The following is a 25168-nucleotide window of genomic DNA, read 5'->3' on the forward strand; positions in this document are numbered from 1 at the left end:
CAGCAGCACAGTTTCAAACAACAAAGACGCTGAGCACATTGTGGCATTTACAAACTTTGGCAAGCGCTTGTTTATTTACATCCAGTCCGTCTCACAAGGTCACTCCCTTTTTTTTTTTTTTTGCTCATTTTTTTTGTGTTAAACACAACTGAAGAGCGGTACTCTCCCTTTAAAACATGCAGAGTGAACACAATTCTCCCGTACACCAGAGGGAGCTATTGAGTCACAGCTGTATGACTACTACAAAAAAACCTCACAAATCACTACTGATTATTAATGCAGTCCTGTCCTACTAGTAACAAAAACACTCATTTGCTGGTAGCAAATCGTGTTATTTTTGGCAATAAAACGTTCCAGAAGGCCGCTATGCCACCCGTACTTATATATATATTTACATTATAGTGTTCATAAGTCCACAGAGCATGCATAGGCCATCGTGAAGTGTGAGTGAATGGTGACGCCTGCGATGAAAAGGCAGAGAATTTACAGCACAGTGCAAAGGAAGGACCACCGTCTTCCTGATGAGGATACAACACATCCTCCGTGGGACATGACAACATATACATACACGTCGTGACAAAGAAGGTGGAGATTGTGTGTTAGCGCTACTAAGATTTCAGGGGAGGATAGGGAGGTCTCCCTCTGTTGCAGCATCTACCACGGCTCAAAATGAACCCACACACAGCTTGTTGGATACTGTACATAAAACATATTTACATTCACATAGCTTGCACGTTGACAAGAAACACGATTCTTCATTTAATGTAAGAGAAAGCAAAGAAATGGACAACTTACTCAGCTACTAATTGATTTTGGTACACATTTTGTAGCCCAGGTGTGATATTTGCCCATTTCTGCTTTAGCGATGAACCTTTGGTAAACACTCTCTTCATGACACAACACCAGCCAATCACTTTTCAATGCTATGACTGGTTGAAGAGGATCAATACTTCAGTTGATTTGCATAACACTGATGTGGGAAAAGTAAGTGAAACGCTTTGGAAGTCTTCTGATTGGTTTAGGAACACGGAGTATGCGGATAGCTGCATTCAGTGCTGGTGTTATTACTTTCAAACATGACAAAAACACACGTACCCTCTTAGCCCAAATACACAAGCGCAGGCTGGATTTCTTTCATAACCTGCACTAAATCAAGTTATGTTTCGTGACACCCTTTATTTATTATTTTCCCTTTTAATAGTTGGGAGGGGCGCTTTACCCCTCACCGCGCCTGCGCAAAATGGCTGTCCAGGTCGGCGAAAAACATGTTACGAACGCTGTTGTTGCGTGTAAATGTGTACCTCTGTGCCGACTTTTTTGGCACATATAATGTCACGTAATAATAATTAATAGATTAAAGAGAAGCCTACTTTTTTTAATCACCGTTTTTAGCATCCCAGTCCAGGTCGTAGAGGCTAGAAACGTCTTCTACTTTTGACAGTTGGCAAAAGCTTAAAACGAGCACTACCGACGCCTAGAGGATTTACGTGGAACTGCAACGACCCTCGTTAACGTCTGTCTTTATAAAGATGTATAAATGTAACAATATGTTAATTATTGTGATTGTGTTTTTTTATTTCAATGACTGAATCATATGGAGCACTGTTTCTCACATCAATGACATTATTTAGCTACATAATGGGTGGGATATTAGAAACAGCTCTTAGTATGATGCAGTGCCGGTGTACCTAATGTTGTAAATTAGACTTGTTTGGCCTCGGCGGACATCTGCGCCACAAACACATATACCCAAACACACACACACACGACTGCAGAGGGTCTCTGTTTAGGTGTTGCGGACTGCCAAGGCCTGCTCCAGCTCCTGCCTCCTCTGCTGGATCTGTTGCAGAAGGATATGAAAATAAAACTCCGCATCAGAGGGAAAGTGAGGGATTTTGGTGTGGTTGCGGGACACCCTGAGGTGATGTCTACTCACCTTACAGTAGAAGTAGCGGCTGACCGCCTCCTGGGACCAGGGCTCATGATAAAAGGCCGCCCTGCGCTCCTCCTCGGGGTTCCCCACCACGTCTGTCATTAACTACAAGAAAAAAAAGGAGATTAAATGTAAAATGTGACCAACATAGAGCATCTTGACTGTAGACACCATGGAGGACACCAGATGTTGTTTCAAACTGTTTGAGAGCTACGAAATGCAGCGACAAGAGTGTATTAATAGCAGGAAGTGAACCTTGAGGTCTCTGCTCTGGGACTTGAGCCAGTCCTGGATGTAGCCTTTGGGGTCTCGGGAGAAGCTGAGCATGAAGTCCCTTTGGATCTTTAGCTGGTTGATGGACTCGATGGTCTCGTGGATCTGAAAAGGAGGAAATGCATCAATAAAGTTATCTGTGTTCATACTGTAAAGCACCAAATGTTTCCAGCTGCCTCCGCCAGGAGTGCTGCTCCCACCTTGTTGTCCAGCGTGGCGATTTCCTGCTGGTTGGCGGTGGACAGGAGGAAGCTGCTCATCTGGCTCTTCAGGGGGTCTTCCACCTCTACGTCAATGTCGTAGCAGGCCGTCTTCTTCTGGTCGTTGGGGTCCACGCTGAAAAAATGAAGGCAGGGTAAATATAAAGCACGTGTGTGACAATGCGTTTTATTAATTTTAAATTGCATAAAATAAAACAAAAATATATAATAATAATAATGTTGTTAAATGTAAAATACTTTAAAATTTTTTTAGATTTTTCACTTTTTTTTTTTTTTACTTACCGTACTGTAAAACAACCATGTTCAGGCAAAAAGCTGAGGCTCAGAGCTAATCATCTTCCCATTAAAATGCCCATGCCAACTTAAACAAAATAAGCCTTTTTATTCTTATGGAGACTATACAAGCAGGTCAACATGGAAACTAAAGCTACAAATGGCAACAAGAGGTGCAGATGTACACAAACACGTTACAGATGCACACGGGTATCAGTTATTTACATCATCTTCTGGTTGCTTTTAATTAAAGATCGATTCCAACGTTACATCGACTGTCATGCCTGTACCTGATGACGTGGTTGATGACGATGGGGTCGGGGGGCAGCAGGAGGTTGGTGAGGCGCTGAGGGATCTCTGAGAACTTCAGTCGGGGACAGTCGAAAATCTGCAGAGGGTGAAAAGAGGCAACTTGTAGAGGCGGTAAAAAGTAAAGGAGTGCCATGAATGCATGCGCCCGGCACCTGCTGGAAGTACTTGTCACAGTTGATGTACTCCTTGTCGTGGGAGTCTTGCAGCTTGTTGGTCTTCACGTACTGCCACAGCGCTTGGATGATGCACGAGCGCGTCTGAGTGTGGATGCCCAGCAGGCGTGCAAGCCGGGGGTCCAGCTTGAACTGAGGGGGCTGAGGAGTCAGCAGTGTTATTAAAAAAAAAAGAAATTCGAGTGGGGGGGGTTGTTCAGCGGGTGTTCTCCTCACCTGGTAGTCCAGCATCAGCAGCAGCGTACAACGCACGCTCACATCTCCAGGCCTCTTCACCTGGAAGCCGTCTGTTTCCTGCGTCGTGGCTGTGCGGTGCCACTGAAACAATGCAACATTTTTGTTTGTCTCCCCCTTCTGGTGGTTCGAGTCATTACAAGCAGGCTCTCGAAACTGCATTTTCTCTATGAAATTGTCGCAGTTAGTATGGCGTATACAAGTGTACATTGTATAACATAAAGTCATCATTGCAATTGTTTTTGTATAATTCCGCCAACTTAAAAAAAAGGGGAATGAAAACAAATAACTTATTATAATTATATTATTTATTAAGCATTTTACATTATTTTAATTAAATTCTAAATTAATATAACTAAAACACATAATAAATAAATAATATAATAAATATAAATGAATACTATAATTAAATGATAAAGAATTAAATATGATCATAATACATTATTATATATAATATATACAGAATTTGTATTGCTCAATACTATGTCTTTATATATTATTATGAATTCATGAATGTTATTATCATTTGGGTATGAAATCTTGAAAAAAGACTTAATGATTCATGACTACTGTTACTAATAATTTATATCAATAACAAGAATAATAATAAACGCAATCTTTATTACTAAATAAAATAAAATACTACCACTGCTACTAATAAATGCAATCTTTATTATTATTTATATATATTATTAGTAGTAGTCGTAGTCATTAATCATGTTAAAGTCTTTTTTCAAGATTTCATACCCAAATCATAATAATAATAACAACATTCATGAATTAATAATGATAATAATGATAATATATAATATAAAAAAATAAGAGACAGCATTAAGCATGATTAATTCTGTATATTTATAATAATGTATTATAATATGTAATTATATATATTTAATTATATTAGTCATTCATATATTATATTATTTATTTGTAATATAGAATATATTATTAAAATAATATTAATAAAATGACACAAATAATAATAAAGATTGCATTTATTAGTAGTAGTAGTAGTCGTAGTATTTTTATATATACAGTATATATTATTGTCAGTAGTAGTAGTCGTCATTCATCATTTTTTTCCAGATTTCATATTTTTTCAGATTTCATTTTTCTAAATGCGATCTTAAGAATAAATCAGTGTGTTGGAGCTGTATGAATGGTATCCAAACAGTTTGCTAAGAAAGTAGCCAGACAACAAACCTGTGTCATTTAGAAATGGTTGACACATTTGGTGCATCAAGCCAAAGCAACGTTTCATCCATCCGGCACCCCAAAAAGGATTAAGCACTTCTTTACAAGGCGAGGAGAGTTTTAATTTGGCGGTGCGAGTGTCGTTCCACACAACTCATGAAAGAGGCAACCTTGAGAACCACTCATTTTTTTGACTCAATACATTTTGAATGGTGTTTTTTTTGTTTTTGCAGTCTGTTTTAGTTTTGGCAAACTCAGCTCCCTTTTTAAGACAGGAAGAAACTGACCTCCACCAGGTGGTTGTCAGGACCGTAGAGGTCTTTGTCCAGCTCGATCACCAGGCTCTTAAAAAACGAGGAGAACTTCTTCTTCTGTTTTCCCGGCTGAAACACAGACAACGAGCTTGGTGGATTCATTGGTTAGTTTTGCACCCGGTCCCTAACTCTGCTGCCTTATGTGACGGTCCCTTGCGCAAACAGCAATAACAGATCTAGTCTCATGAATCCTTTTTTCCTCTTATTAATGCTTCCTACAAGGCAGACTGTGAGAGAACATTGTGCACACAGCAAAGACAACCACAGGACCACTTCCTCCACCGTGAATACTTGTGGCGAGTGAGGCTAACTGTGATTACTCACGTCGTCCAGCAGCTTGCCCTCCACTCGCAGCTCCCACGACGCGATGCTGCCGTCGGAGTCGTCGGCGTCGGGCCGCGCCGGATTGAAGGTGTTGGATATGTACAGCCTCAGTTTGCGCTTCTGCTGCTGACACAGGCGCGCGAGAGGAGAGGGGGACGGTCGTAAAACACGGGACGTTCCACGCCTCTTCTGCTGTTAGCGGACGTCGACAAGACTTATAGTTCTTACCTTCATGGGACGCTTCAGCGCCTCCTGGATGTCCACGCGTTTGCGCATGATGGTCTGGTCCAGTTTGCGCTCAAAGGCCAGCAGGTCCATGTAGGCCTGGGACTCGGGAACCAGCTCGCGGATCTGGATCGAGGTGATGTAAAGCCATGAAAACGAGATCTTTTTGGTCCCTCACAATGTATTACACATCAACAAGCAAAGTATTCTTAGTATTCTGGTGCAGAATTTGGCTCAAATTCGTCTCGGTGATACGGCGTTAATACAAACAACACAATTCAGACATGCACAAAAATACAACTGCTCACGAGTCCTTAAATGGTGAAAATCGGTGAAGTAAAACCAGATTTATGATCAATGACGTTCGCCATGATTCAGGCATTGTGTCGTTTACAGGCAGAGGGGGGAAGGTAAGTCAAGACTGCCGCCGGTGGCCAACTGATGCATTTTTAAAATCGATACAGTAGAAAGTAAATTGCCTGAGACAATAATCATGATTACATTAATGATATTTAACTGCTAAATTTGTATCATGGGTTTTTTCAATTGTACATATCACATTCTAACTTAGAAGACGTGTTGGGGAAATGACCTTGAAAAAAAGTAAATAATTACAGTCGTCACTTTGGATGTGGTGGTTTCACTCTATCGCGGCTTTTCACAAATATACTCATTCATAAATCATGCTGTTTCGTGGTTGAATACCGCCTATTAGTCAAATAAAAGCATATTTAAGCAATTTTTTTACCTAGGTTTTGCCTAAATTAAGCATTTCCAAGCGTAAAAATGACTAAATGAACTAAAATACGCATGTAAGGCATTCAAAAGATGCATCGAAAGGTGTTGATGATATGTAGTATTCTACACTGGTCACTAGGTGTCACTAGTAATGGTACTGGAAGGCTTTTATTGCAAGTTAAATCATAACAACATAATAATAATAATAACCATAATAATAAGACGGACCGAAGTCCAGCTGAAACTCAACTCTGCACCCCTGACGTCACTTCCTGTCCACACTTCTGGAACATTTATTATTAATTTATTAATTTATTGTGTAACACGGGTGTAAAGGTGACAATAGGGGTGTTTGTTCATGCTTAGAGGGCTCTGATAACGTTAAAAAGCATATTTAGAAAGTCGTAAACAGGTTTCCTACTCTCTAACTACAAAAATGTTCCATTTGTAAATCAGGATTATCACGGCCTGGCACCAATTTACCACCATAAAAAGGGATTACTGCATAGTTACTTTCCCAGAAAGGTAATTGAATTAGTACTTAGTTAGCCGGGAAAGTAATTATTGCGTTATCTTTTTGAAAAGATCGATTGGCCTTGGCGGAGGTCTACTGTCCGTGCACGCTACTGACTGCCATTCTAGTTTATTGGAGGGTGGGGGGGTGAAGTAGAGGCCGATACGTCAACTAGCAGCTTTCATCGAACTCCTTTTGGTGCAGATCTGGATACAGGTGCATGAAACTAAGTGAATGGTGGGGGTCCGCGCTCATTTCCACATTTAAACCAGACGTCATGATGGTCGTTTTAAAAATGAATTTAACACACACACACGCTTGGTGTGTACATGAGGTACATGCTGTGTGTATGTGCTGCTGCTCTCATGACACAAACAGTAACTGTCCAGAAGAAGTAAAAAAAAAATAAATAGATTGCTTTTTTACTGATGAAGCGTCATCAAAAGGACTTGTGATCAAACAGACACACTCCTGGTCCTCCTTCCTCCTTTTCTAAATGACTGCCTTCATTGTTCCTCCTCATTCCTCCTCTATCTACAGATCAGGCAGAGGAGGACGGCAAACATTCCGCCTTCTTCCCTGACTGGTGCTATCTAGCCCCCGGTCTGCCTTATTGTTTTTCGGTGTGGGGGGAGGATGTGGCAAGGCAAAATCTGTGCCCTTTCCATCCAAACCCCCCCACCCCCAACAATTAGGAGACAGCTCCCTCCGTACTGCACCTGATATCAAAACCGAGCAGCGTCTCTTTCCTCTGCGCACATAAAATGTTAAGACACAGACGGAAGAAAAAAATGAAAATAATACAAATAATGCAGCCTCACCCTTTGCGGAAGAATCTTGTCTGCCATTTTCCTCCTCTTAGCACTGGAGAGCCGGAGAGAAAGAGGGGAAAAAGGGAGCATGTTACTATGGTGACTGATAGCGTAGCACCCGGGCCATCTGCTAAAATGCTGGGCCATATCCAGCGTCCCAGCTGTGTGTGTGTGTGTGTGTGTGTGTGTGTGTGTGTGTCCTCTCTGAAATGCAGCAGTCCACCTGGAGAGGCTTTGACAGCCAAAAAGTGTTCGATCCATTCACACACACACACACAACTGGAAAATAGTGCGCTGAGGGGCTTTTGTTAACATTTTCCTGCAACTCAATTCATGCATTTGTGAAAAACCAACACAATAACGCCTGAATAAAGCGCCTTTCTTTCTTTGTTTCTTTGCCTTTTGCTTCCAAATGAAACAACCGGCACGCTGCTAGGAGCTAAAAGCATAGCCAACTGTCTTAATTCCTTTCCGTAATTGCAGCTTCATCATCAGCATGCCAAAAAGTGCACAAGATGGCTGCAGGGAGGGCGGGGACTCGTGTCAGGGGTGTGGTTCTGCTTGTCTAGGGGGCGTGTCCAAGGGAACAAAAATTGAAATCCTTTCCCATCATGCCATGCTCCAGTCCAAAGCATGCACCACTACTACCGTTGCCAGCTAGGAGCCAGTGTGGCCATTCAGGGGGGAGGTGATGAAAGGGGGGGGGGTCTCAAGTGGCATGCAGCAGAACAAAAGTCCTACTTTGATCCGAGCGTGGGATCTGATTGGGGCTCTCGCAAGTCCATGGGCCTCGTCGGCATCTCGCTGGCTCCAGGGAATCCAAGCGGCTTCCTAAGGATCGGTGAGGTTGACCCATTAGAGGACACATGGGGAGGGAGGGGGCGCACAAAGGTTGGAGTAGCTCCTGGTTGTGTGTGTGTGTGTGTGTGTGTGCGTGTGTGTGTGTGTTAGTACAGGCAGGTGTTGACACTGACCCCAAAACACTCCTCTGTGAATCAAAACAAGCTTGTTTCTCACACACGCAGACAACACGCTGATAACACACACACACACACACACACACACACACACACACACACACACACACACACACACACACACACACAGACTGACGCCCAACAACATTTACGCCACCAGAAGACAACATCAACTACATTTTTTATAACCTTCCTACTAAAATGACTACAAGCAGCACCAATGGTGGCTGGCTGTGTTGCTAGGCAACCGGAGGCATCCTCTTTTACCAGATCAACTTCAAGGACAAAAACTAAATGAAATGGAAAAGGTTAAAAAAGAAGAAGAAGAAGAAGAGGAGAGGAAAGCGTGCCAAAGTAATGAGTACAGCATCTGCATAACACCTGCTAGAAAACGTTCCTTTTGGCATCGTCATCCTATTCTCAATGTTACGTTCATGCTTTCATTCACAAAAAGTAGCCCTTTAAGTCAGACAGGTGTTCATCTAACCCTTTGTAGCGCGAAAAGGACCCCACAGGCGTCACTAGAAGGCAGGAGGTAGAATAAAGTGCAAATAAAACAAGCAGTAAAAATACAATTTATGTAATCTTGTACAAATATTAAATGTAACAAACATTCTAATAAATATTTATTATTATTATTATTATTATTATTAATACAATGAACATGACAAAATGTATGTATTATTACGACTGATGAATTCATCGTTCATATATTCATCGCAGCAAAGTCGTTTATTGCCAATGTTGATCTGAAATCAGAGGGGGGTGTCAATGTCAAGCTGGCAGGAGGGTTTGGAGGGGAAGGAACGAGACGGCGTGGCGTCCGGTGACGCCTCGATACAGCAGCACAATCCAGGCGCTATTAAAGTATCAAAAATAGACATTTTTGTGGGTTTCAATTACTTGTGTTTATTCGCGGATGGTCTCAAAACGCTCACGAATATGGGGGAGGTACTGTATATACATCTGTTTTCTAAAAAATTCTTTACATTTGTATTATTATTATTATTACGATAAATATCATATTTATTAATATTCAGTATAATTATATCTATTAATTATAATAACATTATTATCATAATAAACAATCATTAAAAAAATTAATACCATGATCATAATTTACAATAAAAAAAGAAAAATTATATTAAATTATATATTATATTATTAAAATTATATTATTAAAATTAAATTAAAAAATATCTGTATGTAGTGTAAACATTTTAGAAGAATTATTCAAATTATATTATTAAAATAATATTTAAAAATATACATGTATAGTGTAAACATTTGAAAAGAATTACTGTTGTTTTAAAGCTTTCCGATCATTTTCTTGGGTTGTAATTCTGCATTTTTCTAGAATTATAGCTGGTGCACTTTGAAGGGTTTCTAATATTTTGGCCAAGGTAGGGTGAAGATATAAGAAGAACCTCTCAGCATGATGCCGTGCACATTCACATACCTCGACCTGCACATAGTTAACATACAGTTAAATGAACACACCTTTATCAGCACAATTATATTTGTAAAGGCATAACTGCATTGGATTCCATTAGCTTGTGTACCTAATGAAGTGTCCAGTCTAGTTTGTGTTATAAATGTGGCCACTAGGGGTGCCGTTCACAACCTAAGGCTGCCCTATATTGTAGTTGAAATCATACACTCGTAGCTACATTAATGTATTCCATCTGATTAAAAATGAGGAAAGAGAGAGAGGCTATTTTTAGCGTCAACTTGCTTAATGTCTCAATGACACTGGAAGCACAGGTGGCGGCGCTCAGCTGGCAGCTGTGTCAGGTCCAAACTGCCATGCAGGAGAGAGGGTGGGGGGTGGCGGGGCATCAACTTGTTTGCCAGAGGACGCGCAAACCTCACAAAGTCAGTGCTGGGAGTAAAAGTGGCGCTCTGGATGGGTGACCCCTCCTGAACCATCAATCAGACCCTCCTTGGGGGAGCTCCAGGGCATTGAACAACACTTCCCCTGACCGCTTTGACAATCCTGCCTAATTGTAAGTGGATCAATGGTGATGCCGATGAAGGAAACACGGGTCCACTGCATATCGATCCTCCTTTTAATGAGCACAACTGCCACTCTGATCGCCATGCAGACCAGCGCTCAGGATGCTGATGCTCTCACCTGTCCTACGCCGCGCTTTAATTGCTGACCATGAGGACCAGAAAAACTCTCCTGATGTATTGAGGAGAAACATGGAATGTCATTGTTGTGACAGGGGCACACACACGACCACGTACAACGGAACTTTTAAAGACAAGCGCTCCTGAGATTGTTAAACAGGGACTCAAGCGTCATTAAGTCTTCATGTTGTGGTTAACACTTGTGTGGCCATATGACTCCATAAGTAACAGTTTTTATTGAAGTGGTTCACTTCTTTTTAGACTCATGGCAGCGGAGCGTGTTAAAGGCTCATATGCAGCACAAATCATCTTATTACCCTCCCATTAAAGTTACGACTGAATGTTTTACTGTTTCCGGGCAGTGATGATCTTCTCTCTACACTTGCGCGACAGTTAAGAATGCTTTAAAACGAGACGTGTGTGGCTGTAGGCCAGTCACGGTAATCAAGAAATCAATCAATCAATCACCGTAAATAAAAAGGAACTCGATCATTTTGCCGGCCTCGATATATTGACATCGTCCAGCAAAATTTGCCATCGCAACAGGCCTGCTCCTATGCAACGCAAATCACCGTATGCCTCCGTCATTGAGTGTTTTCCTGTTTTTATGTCACGGTTAACTTCTTTCACAATGTTGAAAAATGCCATGTGTGAGACTCACAACTCAAATCACGTCACACTTTCGTAATTAAGTGCTGTGATGTTGCTATGTATTCGCTAACTTCTTTTTACACTTGGGTGACAGTTAAGAATGTTAGGAAAATGTGTGATTCTCACCTACAATGATACCCTCGTCCTGATGTGTTTTACTTGTTTCATGTAGTTTAACTTCTTTTTACACTAGCGTGACAGATAACAATGCTAAACTGTCACGTAACACATTGCATGTACAATTAATCAAGGTTTTATGACACTAGCAGGTTGACCCTGGAACAGACTATTTCTATGGCTGCTAGGGACATTTTACTTTTTAATTTCAAGCACTTACAAGAACTTCATTCAAAATTCCAGCATTTTGCAAACCTTGCAGAAATGTGCTCAACGCACAAAGAGAGGCATGCTGGATTGGGATCCACACTCACTTTCTGGCCCGGTTCTGGACGGCCTGCTGCTGCTGTTGCTGCTGCTGCTGCTGCTGCTGTTGCTGGACCTGCTGGGAGGGGGCGGGCCTCTTGCGACTGGCCTCCATCACTGGGGAGGGCAGGCCGGGCCGCACCGCCGGGTTCCCTCCGTACGGCGGACCGGGGGGGCCCATGGGAGCTCCCTGGTGGGGCATCCTCGCCCCAGACGGCATGCCAGGACGCTGGAAACACAACATTTGATGTTAGCTTGATTCATTTGCATCCACTAATGCGTTTTCTCATTCTGAGCCACAAATAATAACTTTTCATTGAATCTGGGAGCTGTATAATTTTGACACAGCTGCACTGGGAGCCTGCACAATTTGTTTTTTGTTTCTCTTTGTAGAAAAGACACACACGCCACTGCTAAACAATGCAAACAGTCCTGACTCGTGACGCCTGGGAACAACTGGCTAACGCTCACCTGCGCCTGCCACTCGCATGGCAACAGCTGCGTCCCGCCTCCATTTGGCCGGGGGACAGCGTGACTCTCTAAAGCACAGTCATACTGTGTGCTCAACACCAAAAAACAATATGATTACTTACGAACTGCAGCAGCAATATATACAGTAGAAAAGGAAAAGCACCACGAATGACTAAAAAATGTGTAGTAGGATGCCTTCAAATAACTGATCAACTTACATTATGCCATTTAAAGGTTTGTTCTCTCTGTTTAGGTGTCACCATTTTCAAATATAGAGCAAAAAGAATAGAGAATGAGGATGTTTTGTTACTTTCAGAAGGCTGATGTGATCTTCAGACTGACCACAAAGTAGTCACGTGGAGACAAACAAAGGCCGTCAACTAAAAAAGAACTAAAAAGTGCTGAAAATACGCTGAAAAAACCCCTTCATGACTATAAATGGCATATTATTTGATAAGTCAAACAGAAGATTAAAAGGCGTAGACCAAAGACACGTTGTGGTATCAGCTCTTTTGGGTTTTTTTGGGTTTTTTGAAGCGCAAGATCTAGTGATCAAGAAGCAGGCACTGCTGTCACTCTTGTTGGTGGGGGGGCTGGGCTGTTTGGAGAAGAGGATAAAACAACATATGGTCGGGGTGGGGGCGCGCGCCTTACGGCTGCAGCGTTGTCACCTTGAAGACTCTTAGGAGTGTCATCCCTTCTAGGACACATTTAGAAGACGCTAGCCTAACAATTTAAATGCAAACCACTGAAGTGGACTCCAATCATGGAGCTGCAGCCCAGCAATCGGACCTGCCCTGTGGAGCGCATCTGAGACCAGCGTGTGAAGGATGGGAGGAGGCCAAACTTGGGGCACGCTCACACTACGAGGTGATCCGTGCTGTGACACGCCCTGCTTAATATCGATAAGCAGTAAAGTAATACAGTTGCGTCATGAAGTGGTGGCACATGCAAAAGGGTTACAGCCTGAATGGTGTAGGGCAGTGGAGAACCGTATGTCACCAAAGTGACGACGTGCACTTTTATTACAGTACATCTTCTCTTGGGGCAATACTATACAAATCAAACTTGGATGTACTTTAGGAGTAATAATCCCCTCACGTAACTTTGTTGTTTGCTGTTGCCACTAATTCAGGAAGTACCCTATGCATAGCTTCAGGGTGTCATCTTCGACATGTGCACCAATTATTATGAAAATGGCGACCCAGCTGACTGACCATTAAGTTTGATGCCACGCCCCACCCACATCCTATGGCGGAGGCTAAAATGCTTCACAACTGGTCATCGTCCATCTGTCTAGTATCCGTGTTTGTGATTTGGGTTCATTTGATCAAAATACAACCCCTGTTTTTAGCCCAAAATGGCTGGCCCAAAGCAAACTTCTTGTTTGCGAACATGGGTTCAACCTGGATGGCCGCTTTACCCCCTGCCGTCCCTGTAGTCAGTGTGCAGCATCATGGTCTGAGTGCATGAGTGCTGCCTGGGGGAATTCCACCATAATAACAAGCCCAATCACACCTCCAAGATGGCTTCTTGTCCGTGAAGGATATACCCAACATAAGACTTCTCAATTCATTCATTCATTTCTTTGGCTTGACAGCATTCATGCGCCCTTTCAGTAGTACGCGTGCAAAAAACGTGCAGCACGTGCCTCTGTCTGAATGCGAGCTTTACTCCACGAGGAAGAGTGGAAACGTGAGGTCTCAAGTGGCCACAAGTGCAAAAATAAACAAAAGTATTCAACAAGGAGGAATCTGCCGCAACTATTTAACAAGACTTTTCCATCCTAAAAGGGTTTTTGCGGGGGAGGAAAGGAGAAGGAAATATTTGGCTTGGAGCAGGCCGAGAGCCTCATCAAGGTTAATTGGTCTGTTGAGAGGACACACTCCTCTGGCTCATCAATCAGACACTCTATTGTTCCCCCAAGTGTGTGTGTGTGTGTGTGTGTGTGCCTCAGCAGCAAAGCTGGCGTAATGACCGCTCCTGTCAAAGAGACAATACCTCATCCAGTCTCACTACATAAATCCACAACCACCCCCTGCCCCCCGTCCACTGCCCGCCATCAGCACTGATTACAGTGACGGAATCAAACCCCAGCACCTGACTTTACTTCTTTTTTTTTTGTTTTTTGTTTTTTGCAATAACAAAAGTCTTCCTGGACGTGTCACTGAAGCCTCCAAAAAGTCTAATAACGTATTACATTTGATGAGATCATTGACAGGTGTTTATGAGTGTTTGACAACACTATTTTTGGACTGGCGCTCAAACAAAGATTGTCTGATGATGACATCTGCTATTTTGATTTACTTTGACTAGTAGTGTCTAAGCTTGGGAGGTATACACCGATGGGACACTTCATTAGGTACAGTACATGTGCACAATCAAATGAGGTCCAACGCAAAAGCAAAGTATTCCAATCATTCTTCTTCATGACAGGTGTACGCTCCTGTTTTTAACAACCCACTGGAAAAAATGCCAGTCAAAGATCCTATATAAGACAGGCGTACTTTGCTGTTTTTAACATTTTGTCATGTTCGGAAAAAAACAACAACAGACAAAGATCCTATATATGACGGGAGTGTGCTGCTGTTTTTGCAACATACTGAAAAAAACTCCCACTGCCAATCAAAAATGCTAGTGATGACAGGAGTGCTCTTCTGTTTTTACGGACCTACTGGAAAAAAAACGTCAATCAAAGATCTTATATATGACAGGAGTGCTGCGCTGTTTTTCAGCACCAACTGGATAAACCGCCAGTCCAAGATCCCATATGTGACAAGAGTGCTGTTTTTTTTAACAACCTACTGAAAAAAAACAATAGTCAAAGATCCTATGTATGACAGGAGTGATCTGCTGTTTTTAAGGACCTACTGCAAAAAAACTAGTCAAATATCTTCTATATAACAGCAGTGCGCTGCTGTTGTTAAAAATGCTTGTCACATATCCTCTACGTGAGTGCAACGCTGTTCTTAGGAATGTGCTGCAAAAATTATTGTCAAAGGTCCTCTGAATGAGAGGCGTGTGCCGCTGTTTTTTGGAATCTGCTGCGAAAACACTTGTCAAAGATTTTCTGACAGCAGTTCTCTGCTGTTTTTTAAGGACCTACTGCAAAAATGGTGGTCTTAGATCAACTAGATAAGTTCAATGCTGTTTTTAGGAATCTGCGACAAAGTTTCTTGTCAAAGACCCTCTATATAAGAGGTGTGTGCCGGTGTTTTTTGGAATCTGCTGTGATTTTGTATGACAGCAGTGCTCTGCTGTTTTTAAGGACCTTCTGCAAAAATGCTAGTCACAAATCATTTATTTTAGTACAATGCTGTTATTAGGAATCTACAGCAAAAATGGTTGTCAAAGATCCTTTATAAGAGAGGAGTGTGCCACTGCTTTTAAGAATCTGCTGCAAAAAAGCTTGTCAAAGGCTTTCTACAGTATGATAGCAGTGCTCTGCTGTTTTAAAGGGCCAACTGCAAAAATGGTAGTCACAGATCTGCTACATAACAGGGGTGTGCTGCTGTTTTTAAGGATGTACAACAAAAAACTAGTCAAATATCTTGTTTTTAGGAATCTGCTGTAAAAATGCTTGTCAAAGATCCTTTATGTGAGAAGCGTGTGCCGCTGTCTTTAGAATCTGCTGTGCTCTGCTGTTTTTAAGGACCTTCTGCAAAAATGATAGTCACTGATCATCTATAAGAGTACAATGCTGTTATTAGGAATCTGCTGCAAAAATGCTTGTCAAAGATCCTTTATACAGTATGAGAGGCGTTTGCCGCTGTTTTTAGGAATCTGCTGTAAAAAAGCTAGTTAAATGTTTTCAATGACAGCAGCGCTCTGCTGTTTTTAAGGACATTCTGCAAAATCACTAGTCAAAGACTTTCTACATAACAGGAGTGTGCTGTCCGAGTCAAATATCTTATCTGGGATTTAGGAGTCTACTGCAAAAACGCTTCGGTGAACTCGGGGGGCCGGTCTGATGCCCTTCATGGCCCGTATTTAACCCACGGGCCGCCCGTTGAATAGTGTATAGGTGTCAAGTTAAGTGCGTGACATGCTGGAAGTTAGCAGTGACTTTGAGGGTCTGATTGAAGCAGTGTGTCACCAGCACACAAACAGTGCTAACAGTCATCCTAACCTCCAACCATGAGCGCCCTGACATTTCACGCTCGCTCCACATGAATGGAGCGATTGTTCTGCATCGCCTCGCCTCGCCTCGCCCTCCGTCCTCCACAACACTGACGACCGGTGACCTTACGGGGTCCCCCTCCGTCCCTCCAGCCGGGATCGCCGGCACGCTGCCCGGAAGGCTGAGCGTGTTGTTTTGAATGTGGACTCGTCATCTTCTACCACCCCCCAACCCCCGCGCCCCCTCCTCCTATGTGACTCCCAGGGAAGCATGCTCGGTTGAAGAGAAGAGAAGAAGGGGAGCTGGCCGCTGCTGCTGCATCTACAATCATGCGTGATGCTGCTTGAGACGTTCTCCTTCCTCCATCCCTGCATGCTTCCTCCATAGCTTAACCCGGGTATGATCCAGGGGAGAGGGGAGAGGATTGAAGGGGTGAGGGGGGTGGTGGTGGCTGGAAATAACCTTCACATGGCCAGCTATCTCACACACACACACACACACACACACACACACACACACTAGTGCAGCCCCCTTCAACGGCACACTCACCACTCCATGGACCAGGAACTCAAACAGTTTGCTCTTGGTGGCTTTCCTGGCTCCCCCCGCCGTCTCCTCCGTGGCCATTTGCTCCAGTCCCCTCCGCTCGTGCCCGCCTCGTCTGCACCCTCTCTCCTTCTTTTGTCTTTCCCTCTCCCGCCGTCACCCAGCCTCCGGTTCCCCTCCCCTGCTCCACTTTCCTTCTCTTTGTGCTCTCCTCCTCCTCCTCCTCCTCCTCCTCCTTCTCTTCAGCTCTGTGCCTGACTCTCCTTCTCCCTCCTTCTCTCTTCCCTCCCTCTCTTGCTCCTTCCAATGTGGAGCAGCCCTGCCGAGTCACTCACTTTTAAGTTGCCTTTCAGGAGCCCGGAATGTCTCTTGAAGAGAGAGAGAGAGACAGAGGGAGGGGAGGGAGAAGGGAGGAAAGGATGGGGGGGTTGCTGCTGCTGCTGCTGCTGCTAGGAGGGGGTCTAAGAGGGGGGTTTCAGCCAGCCCACCCTGCCTTTCCCCCTGCACAGCTGTTGCACTGAATTCCACTGGTAAGATAAGAGGACATGCAGCACGGGGTGGGGGGTGGAAACTGGACCTCCTCTAGGGTGGCCCAGGCGAGGGTTGCACACTGCTTATCGTTAAATTAGCTGACATGACCTTTCTTTCCAGGACAGAGCAGTGGTTCTGTAGCAAAATTGGAGTGAATATGTAGAGCGGCTTTTCATATATTAAAATAACGTCTCAGTATAATCTACGTTGATTGGTAAAAAAAATCATCAAACATTTCTCAGTACACAGCCCACGTTTGGACACCTCTGGCGTAAGCTAACTCTTCTACTCCTGAACCGCCGCACACAAAGGGGTGAAAATTTGTCAAACCATGCACCCCTACTGCGTTGCCTGTGTCATTATTTTTCTTACAAACGCAACACATGGTAGCGCTGTTATTAAATCCCATGTCAGATTGACTTGAAATTTCTCGGAGAACTTCATGCCCTCTAGAAACGACATGCCGTAACTTTATGCCGTTTAGCTGAACCACCACCAAATACAAATACACCAAATACACCTTTAGAGGACTGACAAGCGCAAGTCTGTCAAATTTGAGCGAAACTGGTTGTAAAACATGGCCGCCATCAAGCAAATTGCCCAAGAATCATCGATCATCTGTATTACATGTATGCTAGCATGTCTTTCAAAGCATTTTGGGGCATTGGTGGTGCCAAAATTGTAATTTATATGTGTATTTTATAATGAATACAGAGCAGTGACCATATTACAACAGGTTCTTTCCTGTCTGAGGGACTCTGTATGTGAAATGTCAAAAAGGTCTCATGTAAACGTACCCCAAGTGCGAGCTAATGGGATGAAAAAGCCACTTGACCGAGAGATGTCAAGAGCACCCTCACTTCCTGTGTTTAACGCCGGCCATTGTTAAAGAGTGCTGTCGCAGGTTATGACTTGTTTCTTTAATTAGCTTCACGTTTGGCTCAGCAGTCCAAGCCAGCAAGGGTGTAGCCATGGACCTCCAAATAAACAAGTGGGGGTTCTGTACAGGAGCTGCATTGAGGCTGCAAGGGGCCACCTCCTTTGGATCACCCCCTCCATGACGGCAGGATGTGATTTTTTCTTATGTTTAGTATGTGACATGAACGTCTCGTTTCATGCTTCCTCCTTGCAGCCGTCACATCAGAGGGTTGAAATATTCATAAGGTTATTTGAATGACAAAGGAGGTGAAGATGCAGAAAAATACGGGGTGGAGGGGGAGGCCTGGCGGGATTGTGATGCTGTCACTTTCATTATTTCCTCTTCCTCTGCTGGGCTTGGTGTGAAAACAGTGACAAAGTGTCAAGTACAATACAATTTGTGCACCTCTCCATGAGAGTCATAACTGTGTACACTGTTTAGCGGGCCAATGACCCCCCTAGAGGAGTGGAACCTGTGCTTGTCTTTTAAGGCAATGCATGCACATAACACATCAAAAAAAGCAGCACAATTTTACATCACATACCAAGGAAACAACGCCAAATTGTGCCGTTGAAACTTCCTTCACCACCACTTGATATCGGAATTGAAAGACCCTCCCTTGTGTTGCTAGCAGATACTCAGCTCTATGCTGACACCTGTTGTCGAAACCAGTGTACTGCAGCTTTAAGAGGCCTTCAAAAGAGACTAGTTTCTCCGACTGCAAGACTGTTCATGAGTCCATGCTAAGCTAACACAAAAAGAACCTCAAATTGTGAGGATGGATTTACTACAAGGCGTAAAAGGTCGAGAGCAGCAGCAAAACAAAGCTAAGGACACGTGGGCGTTCAATGACAACAAAGGGCTACACCGGGAGCATGGGCGATGCAAAAGAGGGCGCTCCCCCCACAAGGAGTACCACTTACTGGACCCCCACTGACTCCCTCGCCAATGCCAGTCAGTAGTCTGACCAAACGCTAGCAGCAGCAGTATTATGGATGGCCAACAGAGGGAGCTGTTGTATGGATGCATTGACGTTGAATGGAAAAAAGGTATCTAAGACAGAAAATGTTTAATTAAGAGCAGAGTATTGTAGCATTCAACTAACATTTTATATTGTACACACTTGCTAAAGCCGACCACCTCACTTCCTCAATTAGCCACAAGGCGGAGTCAAAGAGCATGTACTGTATAGCACACTTCCTATGGTGTCTTTGCCAGACAGCAGGGGTGCACTAAAGGAGGTTGGATGAGGGGGGATTTTGGGCTGTACCCACTGCTAGGGCCCCATTCTCTTTCAGTTTTAAAAGCGCCACACAAAACCCACCCCACGCCGCTTGAAGGTCGGGCGCTCTGTAAAAGGAACACCATCAAAAGTCTTAACAAACGGGACAAAAAACCCTAAAAACGGGATTGGAATACACAATACTGCACTGGTTGGACAAAGAGGACACTTTAGGCATGCTAAGGAGTTTAGGCTGAAGCTCGGATTTGTTTGGAACAAAGCTTCAAGCTGAAATAAGAGCCAGCAGGCACAATGCTGAGCTGCTCACCTGCTCCGGGGCATTTCCTGTTTGGTGTTGCCATGGCAACGGCATAATCTGCCTGCCAGCGGAAGCTAACGAACTGAGGGGAAAATGTCTTAAGGGGGTGGGTCACTAAGTTCAACGTTCACACATGCTAGAAACCATTTAGGCTCCATAGAAAATTCCGCTGGATGAAAAATCAACCTGGCAGTGAACGCCCTAAAAAAAATACAAACTCCCAGCGTGCTCTGCATCCCTTTCAGCATCACTTTATGCACACAGGATGGGCAAGCGTGTTGACAGAGTGAGGGCAAGACCTGTGTATGTCTAATACATGTCAGAAATACCATCAATTCAAATCGTAAACATAATAATATGAAATGAGTATATTCAATATAAGTACTGTGTTTCCAATCCCTTCATTTGTGGTGGCTCGCCACAAACACATTTGGACTGCCACAGACAGATTTTGTACTATGTTTTTTTAATTTTTTTTTTAGATTTGACGCAGTCACCTGTTCGCCCTTGAACACAAACACATCATAATGGGACTGTCTGTGTAGCTTTTCATGACATCTCTGCACAGTAGATGGCGTCATAACTCAATACAGTGACACATGAGGTGTACAGTGACATGCACATTATCTTTAAAATCAGCGGAGCCCAGGAAACATCATGAATGTTTGTTTTCTTAAATCGTGCATGTGTGTTATCAGGCCTTATAACACAAACGCACGTCTACCGCTGCACAAAATGCACAAAAAAACACCCCTATGTCAATTACTTCATATTCTGCAGTTAAATAAGGTTTAAAAACATGAAATGAAGTTGCATGTTTCTTATGACACAAACCAAAAAGCTCTGTTTTACCCACCCCCACACAAATGTTGAAGCAGAGTTAAAAAAAAAATCTCCATTCGTGGTCTGTTATGCAAATTAGACCCCGCCCAAACCCGGCACCGCAGATAGATTGCAGTCCTCTGGGAAACACTGCAGCGGGTAGAATAACTACTAGAATGTCAACTTCACACAAAAAATGCTATAATTCAAGATTCAAGAGTTTTATTGTCATATGCAGCACGCAACTCTTTTTTTAAATTGGACCTCAGCATATTCTAAAAGTACAATCAATTCATGATTAATTATTATTTGTTCAGATAGCTTATCCTACACTGTCCTGCATTGGATTGCAGCTGCACTGCTCATTTGAATGAATAGACATATATTGACCACACCGCACGTTTGCTGCACTATTGAGCGTCAACATGTACTGTAAATAGGTCAACTGGCCGCTCGGTGACCTGCAACTCTTTCCACTACTCTACAAAATGTTATACGAGCAACTTAAACCCCATCTCTTGGTTTGATCCTTGTGTTGAAGCAAAAAAAAAAAAAATACTGCTATAATGTGCTGGTGGGGAAAAGAGGGAGTCGTGTGTAATTAGGTTACAAAGTGCTCTATTTAAATCCCGTAGAAATCTATAATTTAACTGTGGAAATGACAGTGGCAGTTGAGGTGGAGGGGGGGATTTGATAGCAGTTATTTCTCTGCTTTGGAACGGAGTGGGAGTAAACACAAAGAAGGCATTTATTTGGGAGGAGGCTTTTATTTGAGGAAAGGGAATAGCTGTACGGGAATTTTGGCCTCTACTAGTTGCACTATTCGAACGGAATCTGTAATGGGCTTTTTTTTTCTCCCGCTTTGTCCAAATCAATTAAGTTTTCCTGCAAGCTCGTTTGTTTCCACGGCAACAAAGCAGCCACTGAGCAGGTTCGCATTCCTTCCCGGCCATGCGGGGAAGTGCCCCATTGTCCATTTTTTATCCCAAACACAAAGGCCAGGCTGCATTTTAAAAAAAAACAACATTTGGGTGACCTACTATTTAATGGTGCTTGTGCAGGTGCAAAAAAAATCCCACGTGACGAGCTTACTCGCTCCAACTTGGGGGGAATCTTGCAGTATTCCCTTAAAAAGCCGTGATGCATACTAATGAGCCTGCTTTTTGGAATATTTGTGCTTGAAATCAATCATGAGAAGGTATTTCTCCAGTACTGCAGAGCAGTATAGGGTGTTTTTTTTTGCGGCCGAGGCCCAAAATGATCTCAACGGTCCAAGTGTACAGGAAACCCGAGGAGGAGGAGGAGGAGGAGGAGGAGGCCCGAGCTCTGCAAAGCCTATAAAATTTGCAATGCACTCACATCTATCCGCAGTTAGTTATTATAAAACGAATGGCCTCTCAAGCACCTCCAAGTTTCACCGACCAGTAAATAATGTGATGCACACACACACACACACACACACACACACACACACACACACACACACACACACACACACACACACACACACACACACACACACACACAGAGGCAGCGTGCAAGTCCAAGTGCTGTGAGGTGAGCCAACGCAGCACTTCAGTCGCTATATGAATCACAAGCGAGAGGGAATATAAGACGTTAATGGACGATATGTGCTTGAAAAGCAGCTCTTTCTGTGTGGCGCTGAGCATATTCTTGGGCTTCCCGTGTTGAATTCACTTTTCTAACCAGAGGAAGCTTGTTTGCTTACAACAACACAAAAACGTGACGCGGCCAGCCTAATTCTTCTGCTTCCGGTGGTTAAGATACACTAACTATCTGAAATTAGCGTAAAAGTGATATAAAACTAATATATACAAAAACCTGTGGAAATGTTTATTCACTGAACCCAGCCAATTTAGCGTGTCAGCACTAAGCTAAGCTAACTGTATGTGTTCGTAAAAGAAAACAGTACATTCAACACTCACATGAAACTAAAAGTGGTGGCCGTTTTTTAAGATGAACTAGTATATAACAGTGTATAAATAGGAATTAATTAATCCTCTTTGAATTCAAATGTGTCATTGGTACCACTTTTGAGGGAATTATAATTTAGAAAAGAGTACAAGTATGACAAACAAATGACTGTAACTAAAAGTGGCGGCCATCTTTGAAGCTAAATTAGCTACAGTTAACTAGAGTTAATAGTATGAATAAATACATAATACATGTATCTTCTCTTTCAATTGAAATGTGTCATTGGTATCACTTTTGAGGGCATTATAATTTGGAAGAGTAAATGCAACATGAACAAATGACAGTTACTAAAAGCGGCGGCCATCTTTGCAACAGCTTAGTTGCAGTTAACTGGCTCTTCATAGTAAATATATCATATATGTATCTCTTCTTTGAATTAAAATATGTCACTGGTATCATTTTTGAAGGAATTGTACTTTAGAAGCCAGAAGGCTACATGTAACACATACAAATGACAATAACCAAATGCCATCTTTGAAACTAAGCTAAGCTAAGCGAAGCTCACTAACGATCTCTTTACATCATTATGTATAAACATTTATCTTTTTTTTTTTTTTAAATTAAACAGTGTCACTGTCATCACTTTTAATGCCTTTTATAATTCAGAAAACAGTACACTGGACACTTACATATAACAATGAAAGAGGAGGCCATTTTTTAAGCTAAACTAAAGCTAACTGTATCGTCACAGTTTAGCATACTTTCCTGTAATGTCACATTTTTAAATTATCATTTGAGATAACTGGCTTCTACTCTGTAGATTTGAAAATTAACCACACCCTATTTTTATTAAACAAATTCCAACTTAAAAATGTCACCCTGCCAGCAAAGCTCATTGCTGTGTTGATGTTGTTGTTGTTGTTGTTTTTTTTTAAGCTAGGCTCCTAAGCTTTCAATAACTGTTACTGTCATATTTTTTTTATATCGGCATGACTAAAGTGATCACAGAGTAGAAATGATGAACTGAAACTTTTTTTTTTACTGCAAGATGGAGAAGCTAGAGGATGGTGCGCCCATCCACCATCCATCCCCCTCCATGCCAGGCTACAGCTCCCCTTCATGGGGTCTCAGGTGTCTCGTTTCACGTAGCAGTCAAGGTTAACAAGCTAGTGTCTGCATGCCTAGGCGGCTTTAGGAAGGTAGGTGAGGAGGGGTGAGGTGCTGCAAGTACACGGTGTGATGATGCAGACGCACTGAGGGGGTGGGGGCAACTGTAGCACCCCCCCATGAAATATCCCTATCCCCATCTCTTATGCCTCCTGCAGCCTAAACAACAACCTTACATGGAAAATAAGCATTTAAATTTAAAAATAAGACAATAAAAAGCAGCAAATATAGAGAAATGCAGCATAGTTTACATGGTGGATGCGGTAGTGATGTGCTAATAAACGCCAAGGTAGCTCCATACCTTTCTCTCCATCCTTTTTAGCCGACTCAACAACACCAAGTGTCGGATGTGTCTCCGCGGAGAGGCGCCCGGTCCGGTGCGGTGCGGTCCGGTTCCGTCAGGTCACTCCTCAACTTCCTCACGGCTTCTCAGCAGCCAAGCACTCCAAGCCACCGAGTCTCACTTCCCCATCGGATGGACCGCGAGGGGAGACTTGTTAGCGCCGCTGCTGGCCTGTTGGGACGCCGGGGATGGTGGAGCCAAAGCCCGGATTGGTGAAACCTCGGCTGGGGGAAGGAAGCAGGGGCGCAGGCGCGGTCTGCGAGCAGGAGAGTGGATGTGATGAAAAATGACCAGCGGCAGGGAGTGTCGTCAAATTATTATGCTTGGAAGGGAGCTTCCTTCTGTGCAAAGCCGCGCCACCATTTTTTTTAATTCTCACATAGCAGACACAAAGAGACTGACTTGTTCTCTTCTTTTTGGCAAAAGGGGACGATAAAAACTGCAGGGTGAACACATGAAGGAAGCTGCGCCATTAAAAAAAACATACATACTGAAGAATCAACAAAATACAACACATATATTAATAGTCAAATGTATAAATACTAGTAGTTGGGTGCAAATTATCACAGAGTATCGAATGTTATTGTAAACGCTCTCTTTATTTCTCTAAAACGCAAACTGTTCATTGGAAGCAGGCATTAATTGGAGAAAAGCTTTGAAAACTTGAATATAACAACTTCACTTTAATAATAATCTGGAGTGCATGAGAAAGCGGAAGCGAAAGCTCTTCGTCCACATGGTTATATATGAACATGTATATTACACAACCACAGACCAATCATGGTACTGCAATCTTGCGGAGGTCATACAAAAAAAAAACTACATCAGGAGGTTGCCTACAGCCACAGTTAATGACAGTTTCTTGACCAGCGCTATTTGGAGACTAGTTACTTGCTTTTTGGCAACTATAGGAGACTCAGTTAGTTTGATCAAAGCGGTAAGTGAGGCATTTACAGCAGTGTGATGTTTTCAGTCAACTTTGCAATTTATATTTCAGCTTGTGCAAATGATACACGAGTTGACTTAGATGATATAACCGTCTGCGTGAG

At 43.0% G+C, this 25168-nt stretch overlaps 1 protein-coding gene across 5 annotated transcripts; it reads right to left on the reverse strand.

Annotated features, from left to right (window-relative positions):
* Positions 1-38: 38 nt before the first annotated feature.
* smarcd3b (SWI/SNF related, matrix associated, actin dependent regulator of chromatin, subfamily d, member 3b) lies at positions 39-24386 on the reverse strand. 5 transcript variants are annotated; one of them, XM_054765450.1, is made up of 14 exons: positions 24078-24386; positions 11733-11953; positions 8282-8371; positions 7550-7592; positions 5480-5602; positions 5252-5377; positions 4901-4996; positions 3402-3503; positions 3165-3326; positions 2991-3088; positions 2407-2542; positions 2189-2311; positions 1937-2038; positions 39-1840 (listed from the first exon to the last, which is right to left on the reverse strand). In XM_054765450.1, exons 1-14 carry the CDS (start codon positions 24087-24089, stop codon positions 1787-1789), a joined length of 1488 nt encoding a protein of 495 aa, XP_054621425.1. In that variant the 5' UTR covers positions 24090-24386; the 3' UTR covers positions 39-1786. The 5 variants fall into 5 exon arrangements, with proteins under 5 accessions (XP_054621425.1, XP_054621424.1, XP_054621423.1 ...); XM_054765449.1 differs by lacking the exon at positions 24078-24386 and adding an exon at positions 16865-17083 and having other exon boundaries at positions 5252-5374; XM_054765448.1 differs by lacking the exon at positions 24078-24386 and adding an exon at positions 16865-17081.
* Between the last annotated feature and the right edge of the window lie 782 nt (positions 24387-25168).

This window comes from Dunckerocampus dactyliophorus, chromosome 21, assembly GCF_027744805.1.
Source record: "Dunckerocampus dactyliophorus isolate RoL2022-P2 chromosome 21, RoL_Ddac_1.1, whole genome shotgun sequence".
NCBI lineage: Eukaryota > Metazoa > Chordata > Actinopteri > Syngnathiformes > Syngnathidae > Dunckerocampus > Dunckerocampus dactyliophorus.